Source organism: Eleutherodactylus coqui, chromosome 8 (assembly GCF_035609145.1).
Source record: "Eleutherodactylus coqui strain aEleCoq1 chromosome 8, aEleCoq1.hap1, whole genome shotgun sequence".
NCBI lineage: Eukaryota > Metazoa > Chordata > Amphibia > Anura > Eleutherodactylidae > Eleutherodactylus > Eleutherodactylus coqui.
In genome coordinates, this window is record NC_089844.1 from 124,230,211 (window position 1) to 124,251,894 (window position 21,684).

A 21,684-nucleotide genomic window follows, 5' to 3' on the forward strand; every position below is an offset into this window, starting at 1 on the left:
GAGGAGGAAGTCCACGCAGCTACTATGGAGAAATGGGGTAGAGACTTGGCCCGAGGTATATAGAGTGGGTGGAGGGAGGAAAAACCTGGCACCATTTAGATCTTTATTAGGTCCTCTCATATGTACTGCCGATGCTATATTTCTATAAAGCAAATCTGCATTTCTCCCATAAAACAAAGACAAATAGTAGTAACAAGTTATAACTATTCTCCATGCCCTGTACTGCTCATTGACGTAGGACCCCTGCTTGCGGCACCTTCCTCCTATGAACATGAATGGATTGACACTCTATGATGGCTCCTGTTGCAGTTTTCTGGAAGTGGGACCTGCAGCAAGTAAATCATGGCAGTAAGTGGCTGTCCGAGTCAACCCCTTTAAACGTGTGCTGCGGCACTTCATCCTGGGGATCAGTAGGGATTCCAGTTGGCCATCATCATGTGCCAACACCAGGGTGCATAGTTTTATAATACTGGTTTATTATTACACCCCCATACCTACACTAATACATTCATAAGTAAACTGTTGGTACTTCTGTGGTTGTTTGACACAAAACTTCATAAATTAGAGGCGAAATAAAGCCCAATTTACCGTGACTTGGAATATTTGCAAAGGCTCTCCTGCTTCATTGTACGTAGACTGGACCAATAACACACCGTCTTCTTGATACTCGTTTTCCAAGCCCTTTAAAACAGAGAAACAGATCAGCTTTCTCAAGGCGAGAATGTGAGATTGTGAAATGCTAATCATACAGCACTCCTTTTACTTACATATACGGCAAAATCCTTTGGCGCACTTGTGATATTACCAGTTGGGGAGAGAGACTTTGGAATATGCTCCAATGAGAAAGCAGTTGGAAAAATCTCCATTGAAAGTCGTACCACCAAGTATCCCTGAGTTCCTTTAAAGGCCCAGCAGTTACCGGGGTACATGTCAGGCTGAAAGAGGAAGACATAAGTCACTATTCGCACAATGCTATACTGCAGTGTGTAATATAGATATGGAGGACAGCCTCCAACAGCGGAGCTCTGTCCTGCATAATGTTAGAAACACGTGTAGGACTTCGCCCGACATCAAAGCCATGTAGGGAATTCTGAATGTCAGTCAAGGTCCAACATTGGATTGTAAAGGGTTAAGTGAAATGTTTCAACTTTGTGAAAAGGGTTTAAACAAATGAAATACAAAAATGCTGATACATTAGGAATTATGTTCAAGAGGTAGCACGAGATAGGAGATTGCACACGGAAAAAGACCCCCCCAAACAAAACACTGTTTTCATCTAGAAATAGCGCCACTCTTACCTGCAGCCCATGTCTGACATTGCAGCTCAGCCCTAGTCAAGTGACTGAGGCAGTTCAGACTTTTAGAACAAGTAATTTGTCTGCATTTAAGCACTGTGAAAACGCTTCTGCTCTGTGCACCGAAGCAAGCCTTGTATCATACAACAGGCACTTAGGAGAGCTTCAAAGAAAGGATTCCATAAGTGAAACTGCCCCTTTGTTCTAAACCTCAATGTAGTGCCAGGAGTCGGACCTCCAATGACCAGACATGAAGGCCTCATGTCCACGGGGAAAATCACGCCCACCGCAGATTCTTCATGCAGAATCCCGCAGCGGGTCCCTCCTTTCCCGCGGACATGAGGCTAAAAAGTATGCATTACTTACCTGTCCGGACGCTGCGGATCTGCCCTCAGTCGCGGCCAGATCTTCTTTCTTCGGCCCGGCGGATGTGCTCGGCACGCCGGCAGCGTGCCATGCACTTTTTTTTTAACTCCTGCTCTCCCACGCCGGATAGCAGGAATTCAGTTGCGGGTGTGCCATGGATCCAGATGGCTTCCATAGGCTTCAATAGAAGCCTGCGGGAGCCGTTCCCGCGGGAGACCCACACTAAAATGGAGCATGGTGCAGGTGATTTCCCGCACACGCAATCTGCGCCTCAAGGGGAAATGACATCCGCAGGTATTTAACTATCTGCGGGTGTCCAATGCATCCCTATGGGGCGCGGATCACGCGTGCGGGTGACCTGCTGCAGATGTGTACCCATGGACATGAGGCCTAATAGGAGATCTAGACGTGCTATCAGTGTTCAAGGTGAAAAGACCCCTATAAGAGTCCCAACTATACTATCATTCACCAAGACCCTCTGGAAACAGGAAATTTGGTGTGCAAAGGGGAGATCCATTTTTCGAAAGTCACCAAGAGCCATAGATTAATGGTAAATATCTCAGAAACATTCAGTGTCATCCTCTCCACAATATGTAGATTTATGGTTCAAAATGTATTTATTGGTTTTCCAATAGGTAAAACAGATTAACAGACAGAATAAAACGCAATATAACTCAGTACAGCATCATAACGTGGGGGAAGACAGTGTAGCCTTTTTGAATCCCCCATATGGGTTGGGGTCTCAGATCAGTCTGTCGTTGTGGGTTTGTTTGTAGAATTCCCGCCCCAAGGCTGTGAGGGGCGCTTACGCCCTGGGCCAGACTGGTATACTGCTACATTTGAGTTGATGCTGTGAACTTATTACTATACTAGACATAGTCAACAAGGGGATAGAGGGTTTAGAGACATACAGAAAGAGAATGGGGGGGGGGTTGGAGGAGTTAGGAAGCAGGGGGAGGAGGAGCGGGTAGGGAGCAGTGGGGTGGGTGGAGGGTGTACCCATGGGGTGATCGTCAGCAATATGTAGATTTATAACATTTTTCCTAACACCGTAGTTCCAATAAAAGTTAAAGCAAAATCCCCAAAAAAACAACAACATTAAAGAGGTTGTCCGGCCACACAGAGTAAAAATTTTTATAATGCTGCTGCTTCCCTTTCAGTAAGGATAGTAACACACATCATACGGGGGCTCAAACCGGCCAGCAGATCAGCTGCAATGTCAGTTTCTTACCTTAGAATCTGATCTTCACTGCAGCTTTCAAAGATGGCGCCTCTGTGCTGCCTTCTCACATGCTCTGCGCTCTCCCTCCTCTGTGTGCGCGCTCCCGATGGTAGTAAGAGGCATGAAAAGGCAGGATTTCATGGCCTCCCTCAGCTCATGTCCTAGCCCCGCCCACCTCTATTGAACTGCTCTACAGTCTCTCCCCGCCCAGGCCCCGCCCCCTGCTGCATACTATAATCAGAGGGGGTGTGGCCAGGGGAGACTGCATTATACACTCATGGTTCACGATAAAATCCTGGCATGAGTGTAAACAGCAGCACAGTGTATAGTGAATGGAGAGGGGCTGGGGAGAGCCCAGAGAGAACTCTCCTGCAGCCCCCCACTGCAAGGCTACCTACTGCCCCCCCCCCCCTGCTAAAGTGAAACAAAACATTTCCCCACACACACACACACACACACACACACACATGCCCTCATAGTGCCCCTCCCACAGCGACCCCCCCCTCACAATGACCCTCCCCCACAGTGCACTCTCCCACAGTGCCCCCCTAATGATCCCCCACAGTGCCCTCTACAGTACCCCCTACACATGCCCCCCAGTGTCACCCCTACAGTGCCCTCCAAAGTAGCCCCCCTCATTCCCCCCAACCACAGCATTCTCCACAGTCCCCCCTCAACAGTGCCCCCCCCCACAGTACCCCCCTACACATGCCACCCCCCCAGAGTCCCCCCCTCCACAGCGTCCCTATACAGTGCCCACAGACAAGTACACTAACAGCACCCCCCCTCCCCCCGGGACTTCTGACAGCCGGGTCTCCTGACATATCACACACACACACGCGCGCCACTGCACCCCCCTCCCCCCGGGTCTCCTGACATTGCGCGCACACACACACACATCACTGCCCCCAACCCCCCCCCCCCCCCCCGGGACTTCTGACAGCCACTTGCACACATCCATCCATCCTCCTCCTCCCCCCTCCCTCCCTCCCCACGAGAGCCCGCCCCTCCTCTCATTCTTACCTTGGAGTTGAAGAGCCAGCAGACACGCCTCCCCTGCAGGCAGAACTGAGCTTCCCAGGCTGAAGTTCTTCTGCACATGCGCAGAGCTGTGCTGGAGAGGCGCGTCCCCGGTCGTCCCGACAAGAAGAGGAGAAGAGACTTGTTGGAACCAGGAACCATGGCAACCGAGGAGCAACACAGGGGGGGGGGGGCAACCCTAAAGGTAACTGAATAACTTCTGTTTGCCTAATTTACAATGCACAATGTATATTACAAAGTGCATTGTATTGGGCAAACAGAAGTAATGAGACCTGATGTTTATGGCCGGACAACCCCTTTAACATTTTTGTTCCGAACTTAGCCATTCCAGAGAAAGCTGTTAAAAAATGTTTTTTTCCTAATAAAAAAAAGTTATATATATACACATACACACACACACACACTGTTTATCACAGAAGTTCAAGGTGGTGCCATTTGTGGTTTGAGGGGGAAAAAAATAGTGCATAATTAAGGATACTTGCAGGTGATTGATTAATATGGTGCCATGGGAAAGGTTGGAGATTTGTGCAATATCTGTATATACACACCCTATTTTTCTGACCACAAAGCCATGCTCACATGACTGAGCATAAAACGCAGTGGGATACCACAACCTTTTACATCTGTGACCCTACGTACAGCAGCGAACTTGTACTGCGGATGACTGCATACTCATGATGCAGGTGGTCATGGGCAGCACACCAGGCTGTTTGGTTTGTTTGTTTATATTTCCTGTGCCGTCGCATGTTGGGTATGTACGACAAACGTAGGTCAAAAATAAATAAATAAAAAATTGGTTATAGGCGCAATCCCATTTATCTCAAGGAGGCACGAGACGTGTTTTTGAGTTCAATGCTCCACTCTTCTGCAAAGAGAACACGCCACTGCTGGCTCCGTATCCCCAGCTAAAATACTGAGGAAGGGACTTAATGTCCCCGAAACGTGTCTATATGCTGGATTAATTTTCAATAAAAACAGAGGAGTTGAACTCAAAAACACGTCTCGCGCCTCCTTGAGATAAGTAGGATTGCGCCTATAACCACAATTTCCCCCCCCTACATTCATCTCATGTACTCGCATGTCACCTTCGGGTGTGACGCTTCGTGGACTGGCTGCACCCTCTTAGACTCGTCAAGAATCGATTAATCTCACTCCCATACATAGAATAAGGGAGGAGAAAGACGAAACTTTTTTTTCAAACTAAATACATTGGTATATAGATTTGCTTCGCTCCCCCTTTTTTCTTTTCATCTTTCATTAGCATGTTGTGTATGGGCTGCGGGTATATACCACACAATAGGCTCTATCTTGTGTATATACACAGCAAAATAGGACATACTACATTCTATTTTGCGCTCGCCAGATTATGCAATTCCAAAATACTAATGTGAGCGAAGTGCTTAAGTCAATGTAAGTGACTGCAAGCTACGGACTATCAGACCTAGTACGCAAATCCAATACAGTCCGGCCGAAGACTTTACAAGAATAAATCTTGTCCTTGCATCTTATAGTCTGAATGGTCTCCTCCAGCGATAACAGGACTCCACCTTCCTAGACCCCTCAGCCGAGCCTTCACTTTCACTTTGAGTAACCCTTGAGTGACTGATCCTCGCTACCCCAGCTGCAGTTTTCTTCTTCCTCTTTCGGCACTCAGTCTACAGAAATGGTATTTCCTTTCCTGAAGCACACAGGCAATCTGCCACAGTGAGATGAGGCTGAACTTATAGGCAGTGCATTTAAGTCATAGGAGGGGGCCATGCCGTTTAATGATGTGCAGGTACTGGGGCTGAAGCATTACTATGAAAGGGGTTGATAGCAAAAACAGGAGGCATCACTGCTACAATATATTAGGAATTCAGGTGTCCAGTTTCACAGTGAACTCTCGGTGCACAGAGATGGCACCAGCATACAAGTGTGCAGGAAGATATAAACCAGCATGTGGGACTCCAACACCACTGAAGTTTAAAAACATTTATTAAAGCGTCTGCTTAAAAATATAGGATGGTCTTCTAAAGAGAAAATCCATGTTGACACTTCAGTGCTGGAGAACTATATAGGGCTTAGACAGGTGTTCAATTGTGCCTCTCCCATCCCCTTAATTATTGCAGATTATACTACTACTGTAATTAACCCACTTTCTACTTTACAACACAAAAAAACAAAACAAAAAAAAAACAAAAAACACACTGATCTGGACTAGTGGACATGAGTATACACTATTCCCCCCCCCCCCCCCCCACTTTCTGTTGCCTAGAGCCTGAGTGAGTCCCATAGTCAGGAGCATCTTCTAGTCCAAAAATACAAGGATAGATAGATTTATATTACACAATTTATAGATCCATTCTAATTTATCCGAACTTGGTGCAGGTACTAATCCGAATTTTACATGGGAATTTCTCACAACCCTGTGAGCTCATTGGTCAAGCAGCAAGCTCTGAGCGGGATTACCTTTACCCACCCTTCAAATGGCCAGTTATCATGGCGATTCACTGAGTGAAAATGTCCAAAAGCAGACTTCTCACCCAATTCATGATATGAAGGATATTCATACTATATATTTCGTCATACAAGTTTTTCCAGCTCTTTCTGGAGTTACTCAGTTCCAAAAAATAAATAAATAATTGTAAAAAAAAAAAAAAAAAAAAAAAAAAAAAAAAATTGTACAGGAATTATAGGGTTAGGAAAAAATATGCTAGAACTCTATATATAATGGAGAATGTTACACCTTGCATAGCTTCCTACTCCCAAGAGTTTCTGAAATAGGAATCAAAAAATTAAGGTTCAGTGACCTTCAGAAATTTGACCTCCTGTGTTTCTTGACCCCATGACCTGATGGGTCTGAAAACGGAGATTTTTTAATCTACTTTTCAGTAACGTGCCAAGTTTTGTAAAACGCAGATGGTTGGATTTTATCCTTTGATTTGCCCTGGAATGACCCAAATGAAAGTGTTTTTTTTAAAAAAAACCTAACAAACCCTTTAATGTGATGAGTAGTAGCTGGAGAAGCAGACTCACCTGAATTACCACTCTGGGGGACTGAGATAAGTACCACAACGGAATTCCAAACAAGCTGACGAGCGCACTCTTTGTCTCATATGTTTCAGAGCATCGAGTGCCCAGGATACTTCCACCTGGACAGAGCAGCAACACAATATCAGCATATAAAATATAATAGATTATATAGAAATATAAACCAGGCAATGCCAGTTAAAGTCCCATTAAATTAATGGTTAGAAAGAAAATAGAACATGTTGCAAATTTTGTCACCACTGGAAAAAAAAAAAAAAAAAAAAAGCGCTCATGTCCATAAGTCCATTCAAAAGAATAGCGTTATGGAGTTCATATTCGTGAAACAAAAGCAAAAAAAAGAAGCTACATTGTGAGGAAGTCCCAGTCAAGTACAGTTTTCATTGATGTCAATGGGGAAATGCTCTGTAGTGCTTTCCTGATATATATAAAAAAAATAAACTTTAGAACTATATATATCCTGTGTGTCAGGTAGGACGTTTCTTCCTCTTAAGATGGGAAGACATGTGACTTATTTTTGCATTCTGTAAGCTTGCTGAATGCGATTAGGTATAAACAGAGCATAAAATAGAAACATCTGAAACACAGGAATACACAAGCTTAAAAAGGCAACGGCAAAGGCCAAACTTACCTCCAGACTCCAATGCAAAGTCAACCATTCCGGTGCGGTCTTGCGAGTACAACCTCAGCGCATTATTCACAATAACACGAGCTTCCTGTAAACAAATCAAGCCACAGTATAATCTGCATGTTTATGGAAAGACATCTGTAAGGACAACGGTGTTTATTAACATGTCCAGATGCCATATGCTGCCTCACCCCTAAGGTCTTATGTACACGGCCGTGACGGGCTCCGGAAGCGGAAGACCGCAGCACAGTCCGTCACGGCGCCCCCCCCAAAGACCCCATACTTACGCCCGGATCCGCTGCGCGAAGTACCGCATGACACATAGGCGCGTATGTCACAAGACCCGCAGGCGGCGTCATGTGACGCGGTGGGTGGGGCATATATTCATGCTATACTTCCACTGTGCTACAGCGTAAGTATAGCGTGACAGACAGCTTCCATTGACTACAATGGGAGCCGTCTGCGCGTATACCAGCGACAAATAGGACATGCTGCAGGTAATTTCATGCTGCGGATTCCGCAGCATGTACATTGAGCTATTAGGTTCAACAGAACCGCGGAGATCCGGCCGTGGGCATATTAACACGAGCGAGTGCGTACAAGCACACGAGTATCCCGCAGATCCTTCGCTCTGCCGTTTTTTTTCCCCCCAAAATCCCCGCTCTGTGCAAAGCAAGGCTGCGTATCGAAGTGCTGCCACTTTACAATGCCTGCGTATGGACAGCGTGTCAAACGCGAGTCGTTCAGGAGCATGTTGTGCTTTATTTATCCTGCGGATTGCTACGCAGTGTCTACACTCAGGTGTGAATGGAAGAGTGGAAGTCCATAGACCTTCATTGCCTCCATTCACCGTCTGTTATGCACAGAAAACACATGTACATAATACGCGGTGACAATACGCTTGTGTGAATGAGTTCTAAGGCTGCTCTCGCACGTTTTTAGAAAATGCTGAAACGCGCAAATACAGCATTTTAACGGAATTTCGAACGCATGTTACAGCGCGTTTTAATGCACCCCATCACTGTGAGGAGCGTTAAAACGTGTGAAAATAAAGCAGACAGCACTCGAAAATCATGGTATCAGAAACGCTGCGTTCGCGTGCTGGTAGGCGAGGCCCCAATGGTGGTGTTGTACTGTACTTCGCTCGGCATTCAGGATGCTGCACTATTCACGGTAAAACGTGTCCTGTGTGAGAGCAGCCCAATACAGTAGTAAGGCGGACAAGCAAATGTAGCTAGAGCCGAGCCCACGGACTTGATGCCATATTCTGGACTACTTTGGGCTCATTCCTTACAACCACAGAGTTGTAGAAAGGAGCCCCAAAGCCTTTTTCCTACCAGTGCAAAGAACTGGCCGAGTCCCATCCCTAGTTTTCAGTTGGAAGTTGATCACACATGCGCAATTATTTCTCTATGGAGTCAAGTGGAAACTTACAAGTGCTCTCCACTGGCCTTGATATGATAAAGCCCCAAGTAATAACGCCTATGATAAACGGAGTGCTGTCAGAATAGAGTCATGGCTTCTCACCTGCGCAGTAATGCCGGCTATCTCTCCTCTCACAGTCTCTTCCATCATTTGTGATGTTGGCACCTTCCCAGTAACAGAGACCTGATGTGTGATGTTCCTCAATAGCCGAAGTTCCAATTCCTGCAATCTGGCGTTGAAGTCTTGGTTGCTGACATAGTTGGCAGAAAGCCACTGCAGTAAGGCCTCTGGCAGGTTTGCTTGGCTTTCAAACATGGCTTGAATAGATTCCCTCACCCTGGCATCCACCTAATGAACAAGAATCCAGTCATCTATTAACTGTATACACAGTGCCGTGGTTTTACACTCAAGGCTTCTTGGGAAGTCTATATGGCCAATTTACACATACAAGCCAGTGGCTACCTTCTGAAGCATGCAGTCTGGTAGATCACAGCTGGACCTTACAGTCTGTTCTTTGAGAAATTCTGCTTTGTAGGCTTCAAACTCTCGCTCCAGACCTTCGATCCTACTTCGTAGTTTATTCTGATCCAGAATGCCAACTTGACTGCACAGAAAAAAAAAAAAAAGGAAGCATAAAGACGCATGTCTGGATGCAAGAGGTACGGGTTTAGGTTGCCATCCAAGTCTGGGGGTGTTTACCTTGCATTTGTGTGTTCTCGTCTGTCTTCCTCAATGGCCTGAAAAGTTTGTGGAAAAAAAATGGTGAATATACAATTCCATTATTTAACAGGGATTTAGGGAAACTTCCAGTGTAAATACCTCTGATAGTTTGCTCAGTAGTGCTTCTAGATGTAGTATTCGGGTTTCATGATTCCTACTGATCGAGTCGTCTTTCTAAGATGAGAGAACTATTGATTAGTCCGAGTCTAGAGTACAATCGTGAAACCTGTTGCACAAAGAAAAGAGCCCCACAAAGTCTACCCAAAACGTCAAGATAACATGTCGATTAAAAAGGGATTTTCTGACCTTTTAGAAAACCCATTATCTACAGTAAGGGAATAGAATATCTATATATCTTGCTATATCTATATAAAGAAGAAGGGGGTGTTCCGATCATAGCCAAACATGGCCATGCCACGTCGCTGGTTTAAAGGGTTCTTCTTCAGGCTTAAGCATTTAAGCCTGAAGAACCACCCTGCGTTGGTCCGAAAGCTCGCTATAAAATCAGGTGTTTTTGTTAGCCATTAAAAGGTATCAAATCTACAGGATTACTTGGTTTCTCTTGCTGGGAACAATCACATTTTGTTCTACTGGCGACACTGTACCAAACTTTATTACAACTTTTATGAACACAGTTTAGCTTCCAAGGAGAGTCCGTCACAGCTGAAGAGACACGCCCTCCAGCCCCTTTGTTTGAGCAGTCAATTAGTGTTCTTAGTGGACCCTCATGGATCAAAATTTATTGTCATGTCAGAAGCTTTATAGAAGTGCAGTTACTCTTTGATTCCAATCCCTTAGCTAGACCCAAGTGGAAGGACTCAGTGAGGGTCAGATTTTCACAAGACTATCGGTCTGCGAAGGTTCCCGCAACTGTGTGGGTATCCGAGCAAAAAGTGACAAACGTCATATATGGTGTAGCATAACCACACCCACTCCATACTACACAGCTATAATTCCATCATCCACTGATTAGCTGCTGGCCCCGTTCGCCCCTTCAGAAAATTCACCAGATGTGAATTAAAGCAGTCTGTAATAGTAGCCTTCTCTGTTCTCAGTCCTCCTCCATCATCCCCCAGCACTGTCATAGAGCCCTCTAATAACTCTGCAAATGCAGGTTTACAACAATGGAGCAGACATGGGGAGGAGCTGTCCGTTTACTGTGACTGACAGAATTTGCTAAGAGATTTCAGTCTTCCAGTCTGCAGTGCAGTGGAAAGCAATACACGAATACAATCAAAAAGGTTTGATGAAAACCAATTAAAATCTTAATTTTCAAAAATACAAGTGCTCATGTGTACATTACTTTAAATTAAAGTTTACACTAAACATGTCTGAACTACAACACAAGCTGAAATGACGCTCACCAATGGAGAAGTGTACTCACCGTGGTGGCGTCCTCTGCATTTGTCTTTATTTTACCAAGATGCTCACCGAAGAGCGATGAAACTAACGCAGACATGTGACCGTGGTCGTTCATTTGACCAATTTGTTTCTCTATCTCCACAACCAGAAGCTTTAGTTTGTTGTAATCCTCCATGTGATGATTTTGATTGGTAGCTATTGACCCAAACTTCTTCTCCAGCTCTCTCATTCTGATGTCAAACTGAGAGACAGCTTCCTGAAAAAAGATCAACTTATCAAAAGGAATGCCGGTATCTCACCAAAAGGCATAAAAGACTTATGATGACCCAACACCATTGAAAGCGATATTCTGGCCAAGAGACGCCCGGACCAGCCCCGCCAAGGGCCAAGAGACGCCCGGACCAGCCCCGCCAAGGGCCAAGAGACGCCCGGACCAGCCCCGCCAAGGGCCAAGAGACGCCCGGACCAGCCCCGCCAAGGGCCAAGAGACGCCCGGACCAGCCCCGCCAAGGGCCAAGAGACGCCCGGACCAGCCCCGCCAAGGGCCAAGAGACGCCCGGACCAGCCCCGCCAAGGGCCAAGAGACGCCCGGACCAGCCCCGCCAAGGGCCAAGAGACGCCTGATCTTGAGACCATCAGGGCTCAGTGCTGTTTTTAGCAATACTAATGTGTAACATCTGTGTAAGACACACTTAAAAGAAAAAAAAGTCTACAAGCAACGTCCTGGTGTAAACTGCAGTTTTCATACAGACAACAGTAATCAAATCCATGATTTGCCTATGGAGTCTGTCATTGGAGATGAAAAATTACCTTGTCAGTGCTGGGTGTAGGAACATCAGGCGTTGTCTTCCAGCTGGGAATAGGCTCTTCAGTTGTTTGTGTTGTGTATATACTAGATCCGTTGAATAATGGTAGCATGGCAAGTAAGGTATCGAAGCCCCATAGCCAGAAACCTATAGACAGACACATATGGTCACAGATCTGGAAAAGCAACACAGAGCTGACCAGTCTCATGCACACTCAAATAACCCATTTATGCTAAAGCAGACTTGACTAATTGGAAGAAGACTAATTTAGATATGATGCTAACTTGTCCTGCCCCTTTAAAGATGGGCATTACTAGCAAACCTAAAACATACATGTAGTTTGAGCCCAAGCCAGTTTGGCAACACGAAACAAGGAGAAATACAAGCCCTCCCTATAAATTGTACTTCCCCATTACCTTTGGATCCACTTTTGGCTTTACAAATCAAAACATGACACAAAAACAACCTGCGTGTGACTCCCGCCTTACACCACCCATCTTGTGTTGCACTTGCAATCACATGGCTCCCTCATTACCACAAGACAGCTAGGGCTATAAATGAATGGGGGTGACTTTTGGCTACAAGTGGCGGCCAGAGCTGCTACGGAGTCCCAGTCCATTTCCTTTTGGCATTCCTGTACAGGATTGTCCTCAACAAGGGACCAACACCGTTTGTAAAGAACCATTTACAGGGAGCGATGATCGCTCAAACGACAGTTTGAGTGACAGCTCTGAGCAATCATTTTGCATAAACTATTAAGTAGCAACTCAGCTATTTAATAGCAATTTAGTGTGCAAATGAAGCCCTAGCTGATAGCAATTAATAGCCGGAGGGCTCTTATCTGCTTTTAGTTCCTTTGTTCTGACGGGAAACAATGCTATCAGCACTCCCCATGGAAAACTGCTGATAAGGCCGAAGCACAATTTTTAGTTTGGACTGAATTTAATAATCAGCTAGCAGTGCCCGAAAAGTGCACGATGGCCGTGCGTTTAGACGCAAGGACGATCGCTCAAACGATTTTAACGATTTTTTAGCGATCGCCGCTCCGTGTAATTGGGCCTTAATAGTCAGGCTAATTCCCTATCCCCTTGCTTGCAAACATGGCATGAAAGGGAACAGATATTAGGTCCATTTATTTAAAGTGGCAAAACTTAGCCACAGAATAAGGGCAAAGCTTTACCCTTACCAGGGGGTCCCCTTCTATTCTTTGTACACCACTAGTGACTGCTAAGTACTCCTCGGTCCTTGTTGGTCAGTAAGTGCCAAGAGGAATAACTTGACACTCCTTGTAATGCTTCAGTGCACTCCTTGGAAGCATAACACCAACACTGCCACTGGTGAATGGGCACATTTAGGAGAAGGAAGATATGCCAAGTATGTACATGCCTCAGGGCCATTCAGTAGAGACTCCGCTCGGTGTACACAGAACCAACAACTGAGTGACGAACGAGAATTGATCGCTTTTTGTTCGCTGTTCAGTTTATGTAGGCAGACAAAAACATTTGCTCGGTCGCACGTTGTTGCATGTAGTTTAGCCGTTCACATTCACTGTAGAGTGAAGGACCGAACAAGCAACAAACTAATAAAAGATTTATCTGCCTATATAAACTATGCGAACCAGCCAACTCTGTCATTGTTCGCTCATGTGCATGATTAAATCGCTCCATGTACAAGGAGCCTTAGGCTACATACACAACAGCTTATTATAATGGATGCCATGACATCTATTATAGGACCGATTCAAAAGTTCACAGATGGACCCCAGATAACTGGGAGAAACCAAGATGGAGCCCCTTCATAACTCTGTCACTAATGCTGGTAAGAACAACTTTATTCTTGCTGTCAGACACCCAAAATACTCACACATGTACTGATGCCAATATGAAGGCCACAGATATGAACTGTCTTTAAGAGGATTTTGCTTCTGGGCAAGAGAGCCTCAAGTCAGCACAGCAGCTTCAAGTGCTTCTTGGAACTCCCATTTCAAGAACCGCTGTAAATCCAGGTGTGACGTCAAGTAGAACATATTAATTGTTCAAATGAGAGAAAATGAACGATAATGGTTCGGCTAAATGTGAGCCAATGACTGAACGCTGAATAATAGTTGTTCACTTAGACTTTCATTTTACACTGACATGAAAAAAACGGGGAATTTAAAAAAAAATGTAAAAAAATTGTTGGCTCGTTGACTTATTATTTGGTTTAAACAGCGCTCGTTCAGTCCCTTTCAGTCACTTATACTGCAAATATGAAAGACTGAATGATTCTCATTTGAACGAGCCAACAGTGCATTTACTTGTCTTAACAGGCTGCACAAAAGCGAACGACTTAGCAGTGATGTCACCTGCCCGTTCAAAGGAGAAGCGGTTCGTCTAAAAGGACCTTTAAGAGAGCGATGCATACCACCCTGCTGCAGTAGACGGACATCTGAAGAATGCACTTACCCAGGAGCAGCAGCAATGGGATTAGGAGAAGCAGCACTCGGCACACTTTTGGAAGGCATCTACAAGTAAAAATGTAAAGCATTTAAATAACCACATTCACAGGATCCGGAGTCTACTGACAACTATTTGTATTACTCTACAAAAAAAAAAGGAAGTACTTCTAAATGTCTATATATTAAATGGGTTGTCCAAAGAGGACCAAGTTTTAGGTTGTCCAAAGAGTTTCTGACATTACCTTCTGTCTGTGATGTCATCTCAGGGGACTGACTAGTCGGCCCATTATAATATCCAAGCCAGCTCCCTTTTGTCATGGCCGATAGAGCAAGAACAGGGCTGACTTAAAGGAGATGTCCCGCGCCGAAACGGGTTTTTTTTTTTTTCAACCCCCCCCCCGTTCGGCGCGAGACAACCCCGATGCAGGGAGGTAAAGAAAGCTCACCGGAGCGCTTACCTGAATCCCCGCGCTCCGGTGACTTCTCTACTCACCGCTGAAGATGGCCTCTTCCTCCGTGGACCGCAGCTCTTCTGTGCGGTCCATTGCCGATTCCAGCCTCCTGATTGGCTGGAATCGGCACGTGACGGGGCGGAGCTACACGGAGCTACACGGAGCCCCATAGAAGACTGCAGAAGACCCGGACTGCGCAAGCGCGGCTAATTTGGCCATCGGAGGGCGAAAATTAGTCGGCACCATGGAGACGAGGACGCCAGCAACGGAACAGGTAAGTATAAAACTTTTTATAACTTCTGCATGGCTCATAATTAATGCACAATGTACATTACAAAGTGCATTATTATGGCCATGCAGAAGTGTACAGACCCACTTGCTGCCTCGGGACAACCCCTTTAAGTTGTTAAATTGGGCTGAACAGCCAGCCCCCCTGAGAGGTAACAGATACGGAGAGAGTCCGTACCACGTGATGTGGTGTCTGAAATCAGGCCAATAGTGGAGGTTCTGACATGGCTGATTCAAGTAACCATTTCCACTCTTTGGACAACCCCTTTAGTGTCAAACTGATGCATTATACCTAGTGCAGGACCTGTACCCCCTTCCCTAGGTATAAGACCGTGCATTAGTTTTGTCCAGAGTATTCCTTTAAATAGAAATAAACTGAAAAGTAACAAAAAGTTTGACTTTTAACTCAAAAAAAATAAATAAATACTGACCTAGTTAGCAAAAATACGTTTAACAAGGAAACCAGCGTAGTAAGTTGGTACCAGCCTGTGCCCAGCCACCAGAACACTCCAGATGCCGCCTTCCCTGCAAGAGAGATGACGGATTAGACAGACTGCACGCTGTGTAAACAGGAGTGAAAGCCAAGAGCTCATGCAGATGAATACGCTGTGATAAATGGACACCTTGGCATGCAATAAGACCTGGAATGAGAATAAAACGTGCATCCCGATACCAGTTACAGAACAGGACAGGACTGACGGACACTTCTACCAGATCATTGTTATCTACAGCAGTGGGTGCCATACAACAGTACAAGAAGTGATCAACGTGAGGGCATCGTACAAGATGAACACACATGACTACATATAGTCAATATATAGATATTAAAAACAAAGAAAATTCACACACAATGATGGGAAAGCAAGAAAGTGAAGAAATGCAGAGACCTTTCCAATGCGCAAAATCAAAATAATAACCTGGTGATACAATGGCCAACCAAAGAAACGACAACACCTTCCTGGATACAAACCATCCAGCAGCTCCAGCACTGCGCACCGCTTGCATTAACAAGTAACCTAAAAACAGAGGAGACGAGTCTTTATAAAGCTTTCATGGTGTGCGGAGGAGCTGCTCTGAAATGTGTTAGTGCTATATAGTGAAGGGTGTAGATGGAAGAGCGGAGTGAGTCAAGTAAAAGGCAAAAGAGGAATACCCCAAGTAAGACATCCAAGGTGTTACTGTTGTCTGTGAGGACCCCTAAAGTGCAGGATCTCTGAACAAGTCGCCACAAGGTGTTAAGCAATTGCTTAAAACAGACACCGGTTCTAAAAAGGATGGACTTGAAGGCCTCCAACATACAGCTATTAAAAAAGGGTCCATGACTTTAATTTCATGTGAGGCAATGCTTGTAGTTGGAAGACCGTGTCCTGGTGGTCCAGGGGCAAGAACCCCAAAAACAGCCAGATTCTGCTTTGGCTTTTATTGTTAGTTATGTTGCAAGGTCTGTTAAAAGAGTTAGAAATTGATTTATAGGGAAGCTACCTTCCAGTAGGTGGCGCTGCAGAAACATGCAAGCTCCATTTACATATTTTATTTCCCAGAGGTGCATTGCATGGCCTATAAGTCACCCTACATTTACCTGCCTCTCCACAAGGAGAAACTGTACCCCTTCAAACTCAAAGCTTCAAAGCACACACTAAAGAGAAGTCATGCACTGCTAAACACGCCCATTATAAATGGATCACTTCTACAGCAACAAGAGGCCACTTTGATTGAATTGGGGAGTCTGTTGGGGAACAGATTCTTAATTCTATATATTCCTTAAAGTGAATGTTTTCCCATTGACGTGTACTACAACCTACTGTACTTTTTTTTTTTTATATATATACTTGCCATTCTCTCAACAACTGCTGCTTAAAGAAACTAGGAAATTGTACACATTCCCTTAAAGGAATATTAAGTCTAAAATTATAGAAGTAATCTGGAGACAAAAGTGTTTGCGGAATTTCTATAATACTGTTGCTTCAAAAACATGCAGACTAGCAAAGAACAGGGGTAATTTCTGCTGATCTGCTCTTTTTTGACCAGGAATCGGAAGACTGGGTGGAGGTAGGGGGGAGGCTCCTGCTGCAGTCCGCTGTCTAACAGCAAGAGGCAGGACAGTAAGGAGAAGGGGCAGTTATGTTGGAGCTCCTGGGACATATTTCTCCATTTTAATTGCAATATGAGACTGAAGAGCAGCAAAAAAAAGGGAAGGAGGAGGCAATGAAGTCCGGATTTGCTGGGATTATTTTTGCTTGCTTATGCATTTTCAGAAAGCCTTGATCTAGTTTTTTGAAACAGTTGCTTGGAGGGGCATCTGAGTGGAGGTGACAGCATCATGTTGGGGCAGGTTTCCTGGCTGGCTGTGAGGTGCTTGGTCTAATACATTCCAGGGATAAATCGCACCATACAGAACATGTGCCAGCCTGCAGAGGGGTAGGGATCACGCACATTAAAATACCCATCTACAATAAAATCTGTGTGAGATACACAAACCAACATACAAGTAGGTGGTGTTACTGTGACATTTACTAACTGCAGATGTGAGGCATGGAAAGTTTTGGAGAACAACCCCCTCCTCCCCCAACATTCTTGACTATGCAGATGCATTAGGGGGAGCACCATCCAAAAGAGTCAAAACGCAAGTAAAAAGGCTCCTGTAACAGTGGAGGTTGACTATTCACGGATTACCCTATGCCAGCACGAAAGTGATTGGGTGCAAAAGACCAGACTGGAAAAGAAAAGTCTAGATTTGTAGGTGGAGCTTAGAGAGAGTCTGATTGTGTCGGTGTCCCAACGTGGACAGTGGGTGTTAGTGAAGAAAAAGGCAAAAACAGAAAATAAAAATGTGCAAAATGAACCTGTGTAAGAAAAGATGTGCCACAAGGACCCTGTCACCCTTTTAGCCCGTGAGGATTGCGATTGCATGTGGACAGTGGTGTGTTTCTCATGTTTCATCCCTTTACAGTCATCACCTGTTGGTTATCACAAGAATTAGTTAATACATTTCTAGCATCCCCAAAATGTTAATTAATATAACTAATTCAGCCATGTCTCGTTTATGCTAGAGGCTCCAAACTCGCAGATGTGAATGGGGCCTCAAAAGTAGTTCTTTGGGCTTTCCCTCACCAATCAAATATTGATAGTCTATCCCACGTTTGAGGAGAACTACTTTAAAAAAAAAAAGTTTTATTTCCCATTCCAATATTGCTAGGTAAGACAAGAGGACAATGCAGAAAATCCATCTCATTTCAAAGGACTGTTTTGTCCAACAGTGGAGTCCGCCATGTTGGCTACCAAGGAATTAACTGGGAAGTAGCGGTATGCCTAAATTACATGAACTCCAAATAATACTAGATCAAATATGCTGTTGCCTCCACTACATGAGCGTAATGTTGAAGAGCTTAAGTGGCATGCATTAGGTCATACTTACAAAGTGTTTCTCCATTCATATGGAGATGTCCGTCCTCTGTTTGATAGTCCTTCACATTCATACTTCCACAGAAATTCGAGTGAGCTGGAACATACATACACACGGGGAAAATGAAAACTGAAAAAGCGTCTAGATGTGGATTTGCATGACACCTAGGAAACCGGAATCGTGGCTACACTAATGAATAACATTTGTTTGCTGCTTGCACGGTAGTACTTAACAGTTTGATTAACACAAAGAGTAACATGGACTCGGTGACAGACATGTGCTCGAAAGGCATTTTCCAGGAGTTTAATATTAATGGACTCTTTGTAGAACAGATCATCAACAATTAGAGCCAAAAGGTTGTTCCACAAACAGAGGTGGTGGTTTGACCACCGCGATCTCCACCGATCTTGAGAACAAGGGTCCTCCAATGAACTGCTCCATTCATGTCAATGGAACTGCTTGGAGATGGGCAAATACTTGTAGTCCGCTATCACTGCCAGTCCCACCAATGCATGTGTGACCACTTCTTAATTCATCTGGGGATATGCAGGAACCTGGTACATATCCCTTATCCTGTGGATAGCAACAAGTTCCTTATCTAGGACAATTCCTTTAAGTGACTGGGAAACTTGCAAGAGTATCCATGGTGGTTCGCGCCATCATGAAACAATAACTAATGGCCTATTAATGTTTGGCTCCTGGAAAACTCCTTCAAAAAGGGAATAAAAGCTGTATGTATATGCAGTATATAGATTTGATTGTTACAGCAGAATTATGTAATGAGCGAAAGAGTGAACAAGACATTGCAACTTGCAAATCGATGCAGTAGAAATCAAAGACAACACCAACATAAGAGCAGAACCCATGATAAACCACCAAAAGAGGACTCATTGACATACTTTATAGGTTACAGAGAGAAGAAAAGCCCACTTTCCAAATGCACTAAGCCAAGTGATTCAGAGATCATATTGTGCAGGTGGTCACTTTTTTTGGTACCTTTCATCTCATAACCAAACTTCAGCGTAATCATGTGAAAGATATTCATGAGCAGTGATGTCAGGGATGACATCGCGCTTCTGACCAGCGTCACTGCCTTGTGCGCGTAATGAGGAAGTTCTCCTGACAAGGAAAAATCACAAATCTAAATGCTATATAAAACAAAAAGTTTCTAACACCATTGTGTGATTTAGGATTTGAGGAACAGAAAAGATCTTTTCTCAGATTCTTCCCATCTACATTAGGCCGGGGCATCGAGGCGTCAGAGAAAACCCAATAGCTTCCATAACGTGGCCGTTTCAGTCAACTCTTGTATTCATCATGTGATAATCATTCTCAAGCATTTTCCCTTAGAACTGGGCACTGGACCATTTCTCTGTGAAGTGCCCCATACACACTAGGGAAAAATTAGCTAGTCCCACCGCTTTCAGTCGGACCGGTCAATTGTCGAATGTGTGTGGGCCTTTCAGAACAGATGATCTGGGAGAAGAAAGGACTGGGCAAGTTGAACTTCCAACACCTGATCTCAGTCCCCTCTTTCCACTGGAGATAAGTTGCCACCAGAGCCATCTACTAGTGGCTCATCTCCCTCTGCCTATTGAAAACCCCCCCCACAAATACTAGAGTTATTAAAATAGGTGCTCCAAAACTGTTCTTGTGTGAATACATTACTCACGAAGGTCTCTTTCACATGCACGACTTTGTAGCTTTATTGGCTGTTATTAATTCATTGAGTGCTGTAGTGATTGGTTCTCGAGCACCATGGCTCAGCCAGCCAGTCAGAGCCAGCGCTTCCAGGGGGCGGGATATTTGAACTCCCTGACCAGGAAGCGGTGGCTGAAGACTACAAACTATTGCTGTGGAACTGCTGAAGAAGTGCAGCAGAGCGGACAGCACCTGTTAGGTGCATGTATTTTAAAATTATTTTTTTTTTATACAGCTAGGGCTTATTTTAGGCGCAAACAGCAGGACTTCCTACTGTAAAAGTTGCATCGCACCACACAAAAACCATGATTTTATTCAATGCAACACAAAGGGAGGCTCAATAGGGAAACATGAGCTACAAAACATCACAAATCGTGGCTGTATAGAACATGTCATGATTTTATTTTCTCGCAATATAGAAGCCTACAAAAACATTGCTAATGTGAAGGAACCCATAGGAAAGCATGGGCTTCACATACATGCGATCTATAGTGCTGTTGCGTCACGATAAAAATAGTGCAATTCTGTCACCCGTGTGAAAGCGGCCTAAAGCAGACAGGTCAAGAGAAACAGAAGCTCCTCTTTAAAAAGACATTGGGATTTAAATAGAGGATGTGCCCAACTAGGAGCTAATGAGGCCATTTGTGCTCAAACATGACAACCCACCATTGCTTTTTTTGGGCACTGCCAGAATGCGCCTTAATCTGCGCTCTAAGAGTAGATAAAACCGCTACCAAAGATGTTAACTACATGCAAAACTGATCATCCAGTCTGTACAATATCCTACAAAGCAGGGACAATTGTAGACAGGGTCAATAGCACAACCTATGCAAATTTATACTCCATATTAAAAGTTCTGTCACCCCTTCTGACGGGTCTGTTTTGGCAAACACTTGTATTCTCCATGAATTATTGATTCTAGAACTTCTTTCCTCATAATTCTGCATTATGTGGTTCCTGCTTTTCCTTCTGGTAAAATGAATAAATTAAAAACTAGGTCTTACCATTCTCCTTCTCAAAATGGGTGAGACCCTACACTGTCAGCACTGATTGGACAGTATCAAACCCCACCCGGATGTCAATTTAGTCAAAAACTTCTAGGGGCTGACACTGCAGGAGAACGTCCGAATTTCCATGATCTACGCCCCAGAAACTTAGGGTAGCAGTTTTTAATTGGTGCTAGCCCTTTAAAAACTACATGTAGCCTCACGTACTAGATTAATGCGGAGGAAGGAAAGGAATTTAAGAATCCAAATGCTGCCCATTACTGGGATGGACTCGGTTGGCACATAACACAACAGAAATGCACTCTGGTTTATTACAACATTCATCTGTCTTCACGGATTTTGGAAACTCCAAAATACCTCTAGTAAAATGTGCCCTCCTACACGGCTTCAGGGAACACATCCTGCATTGCAGGAAGATCGGAAAGGCTTTAGATGTGGCTTTTGTAACAAATGGATAAACGTCTAAATGGTCAAAACTCCACAGGTTTCTCATTGAAGTTGAGA

General features: G+C 44.6%; 1 protein-coding gene across 8 annotated transcripts in view; it reads right to left on the minus strand.

Moving 5' to 3' along the window:
• The window catches only part of SUN1 (Sad1 and UNC84 domain containing 1), a 47,911-nt gene that overhangs the window by 2,714 nt on the left and 23,513 nt on the right, over positions 1-21,684 (minus strand). For 6 of the 8 annotated variants that reach the window (XM_066576361.1, XM_066576363.1, XM_066576362.1 and 3 more), the window contains 16 exons: positions 19,469-19,591; positions 18,485-18,568; positions 17,913-18,026; positions 15,987-16,085; positions 15,501-15,594; positions 14,337-14,395; positions 11,897-12,039; positions 11,109-11,342; positions 9,824-9,898; positions 9,704-9,741; positions 9,467-9,608; positions 9,107-9,352; positions 7,583-7,667; positions 6,940-7,055; positions 768-935; positions 589-681 (listed from right to left, as the gene is read on the minus strand). In XM_066576361.1, the coding sequence (XP_066432458.1) occupies positions 589-681; positions 768-935; positions 6,940-7,055; positions 7,583-7,667; positions 9,107-9,352; positions 9,467-9,608; positions 9,704-9,741; positions 9,824-9,898; positions 11,109-11,342; positions 11,897-12,039; positions 14,337-14,395; positions 15,501-15,594; positions 15,987-16,085; positions 17,913-18,026; positions 18,485-18,568; positions 19,469-19,591 (1,913 nt within the window). The remainder of the gene's footprint in view (positions 1-588; positions 682-767; positions 936-6,939; positions 7,056-7,582; positions 7,668-9,106; positions 9,353-9,466; positions 9,609-9,703; positions 9,742-9,823; positions 9,899-11,108; positions 11,343-11,896; positions 12,040-14,336; positions 14,396-15,500; positions 15,595-15,986; positions 16,086-17,912; positions 18,027-18,484; positions 18,569-19,468; positions 19,592-21,684) is intronic. The other 2 variants (XM_066576360.1, XM_066576365.1) reach the window with 1 other exon arrangement.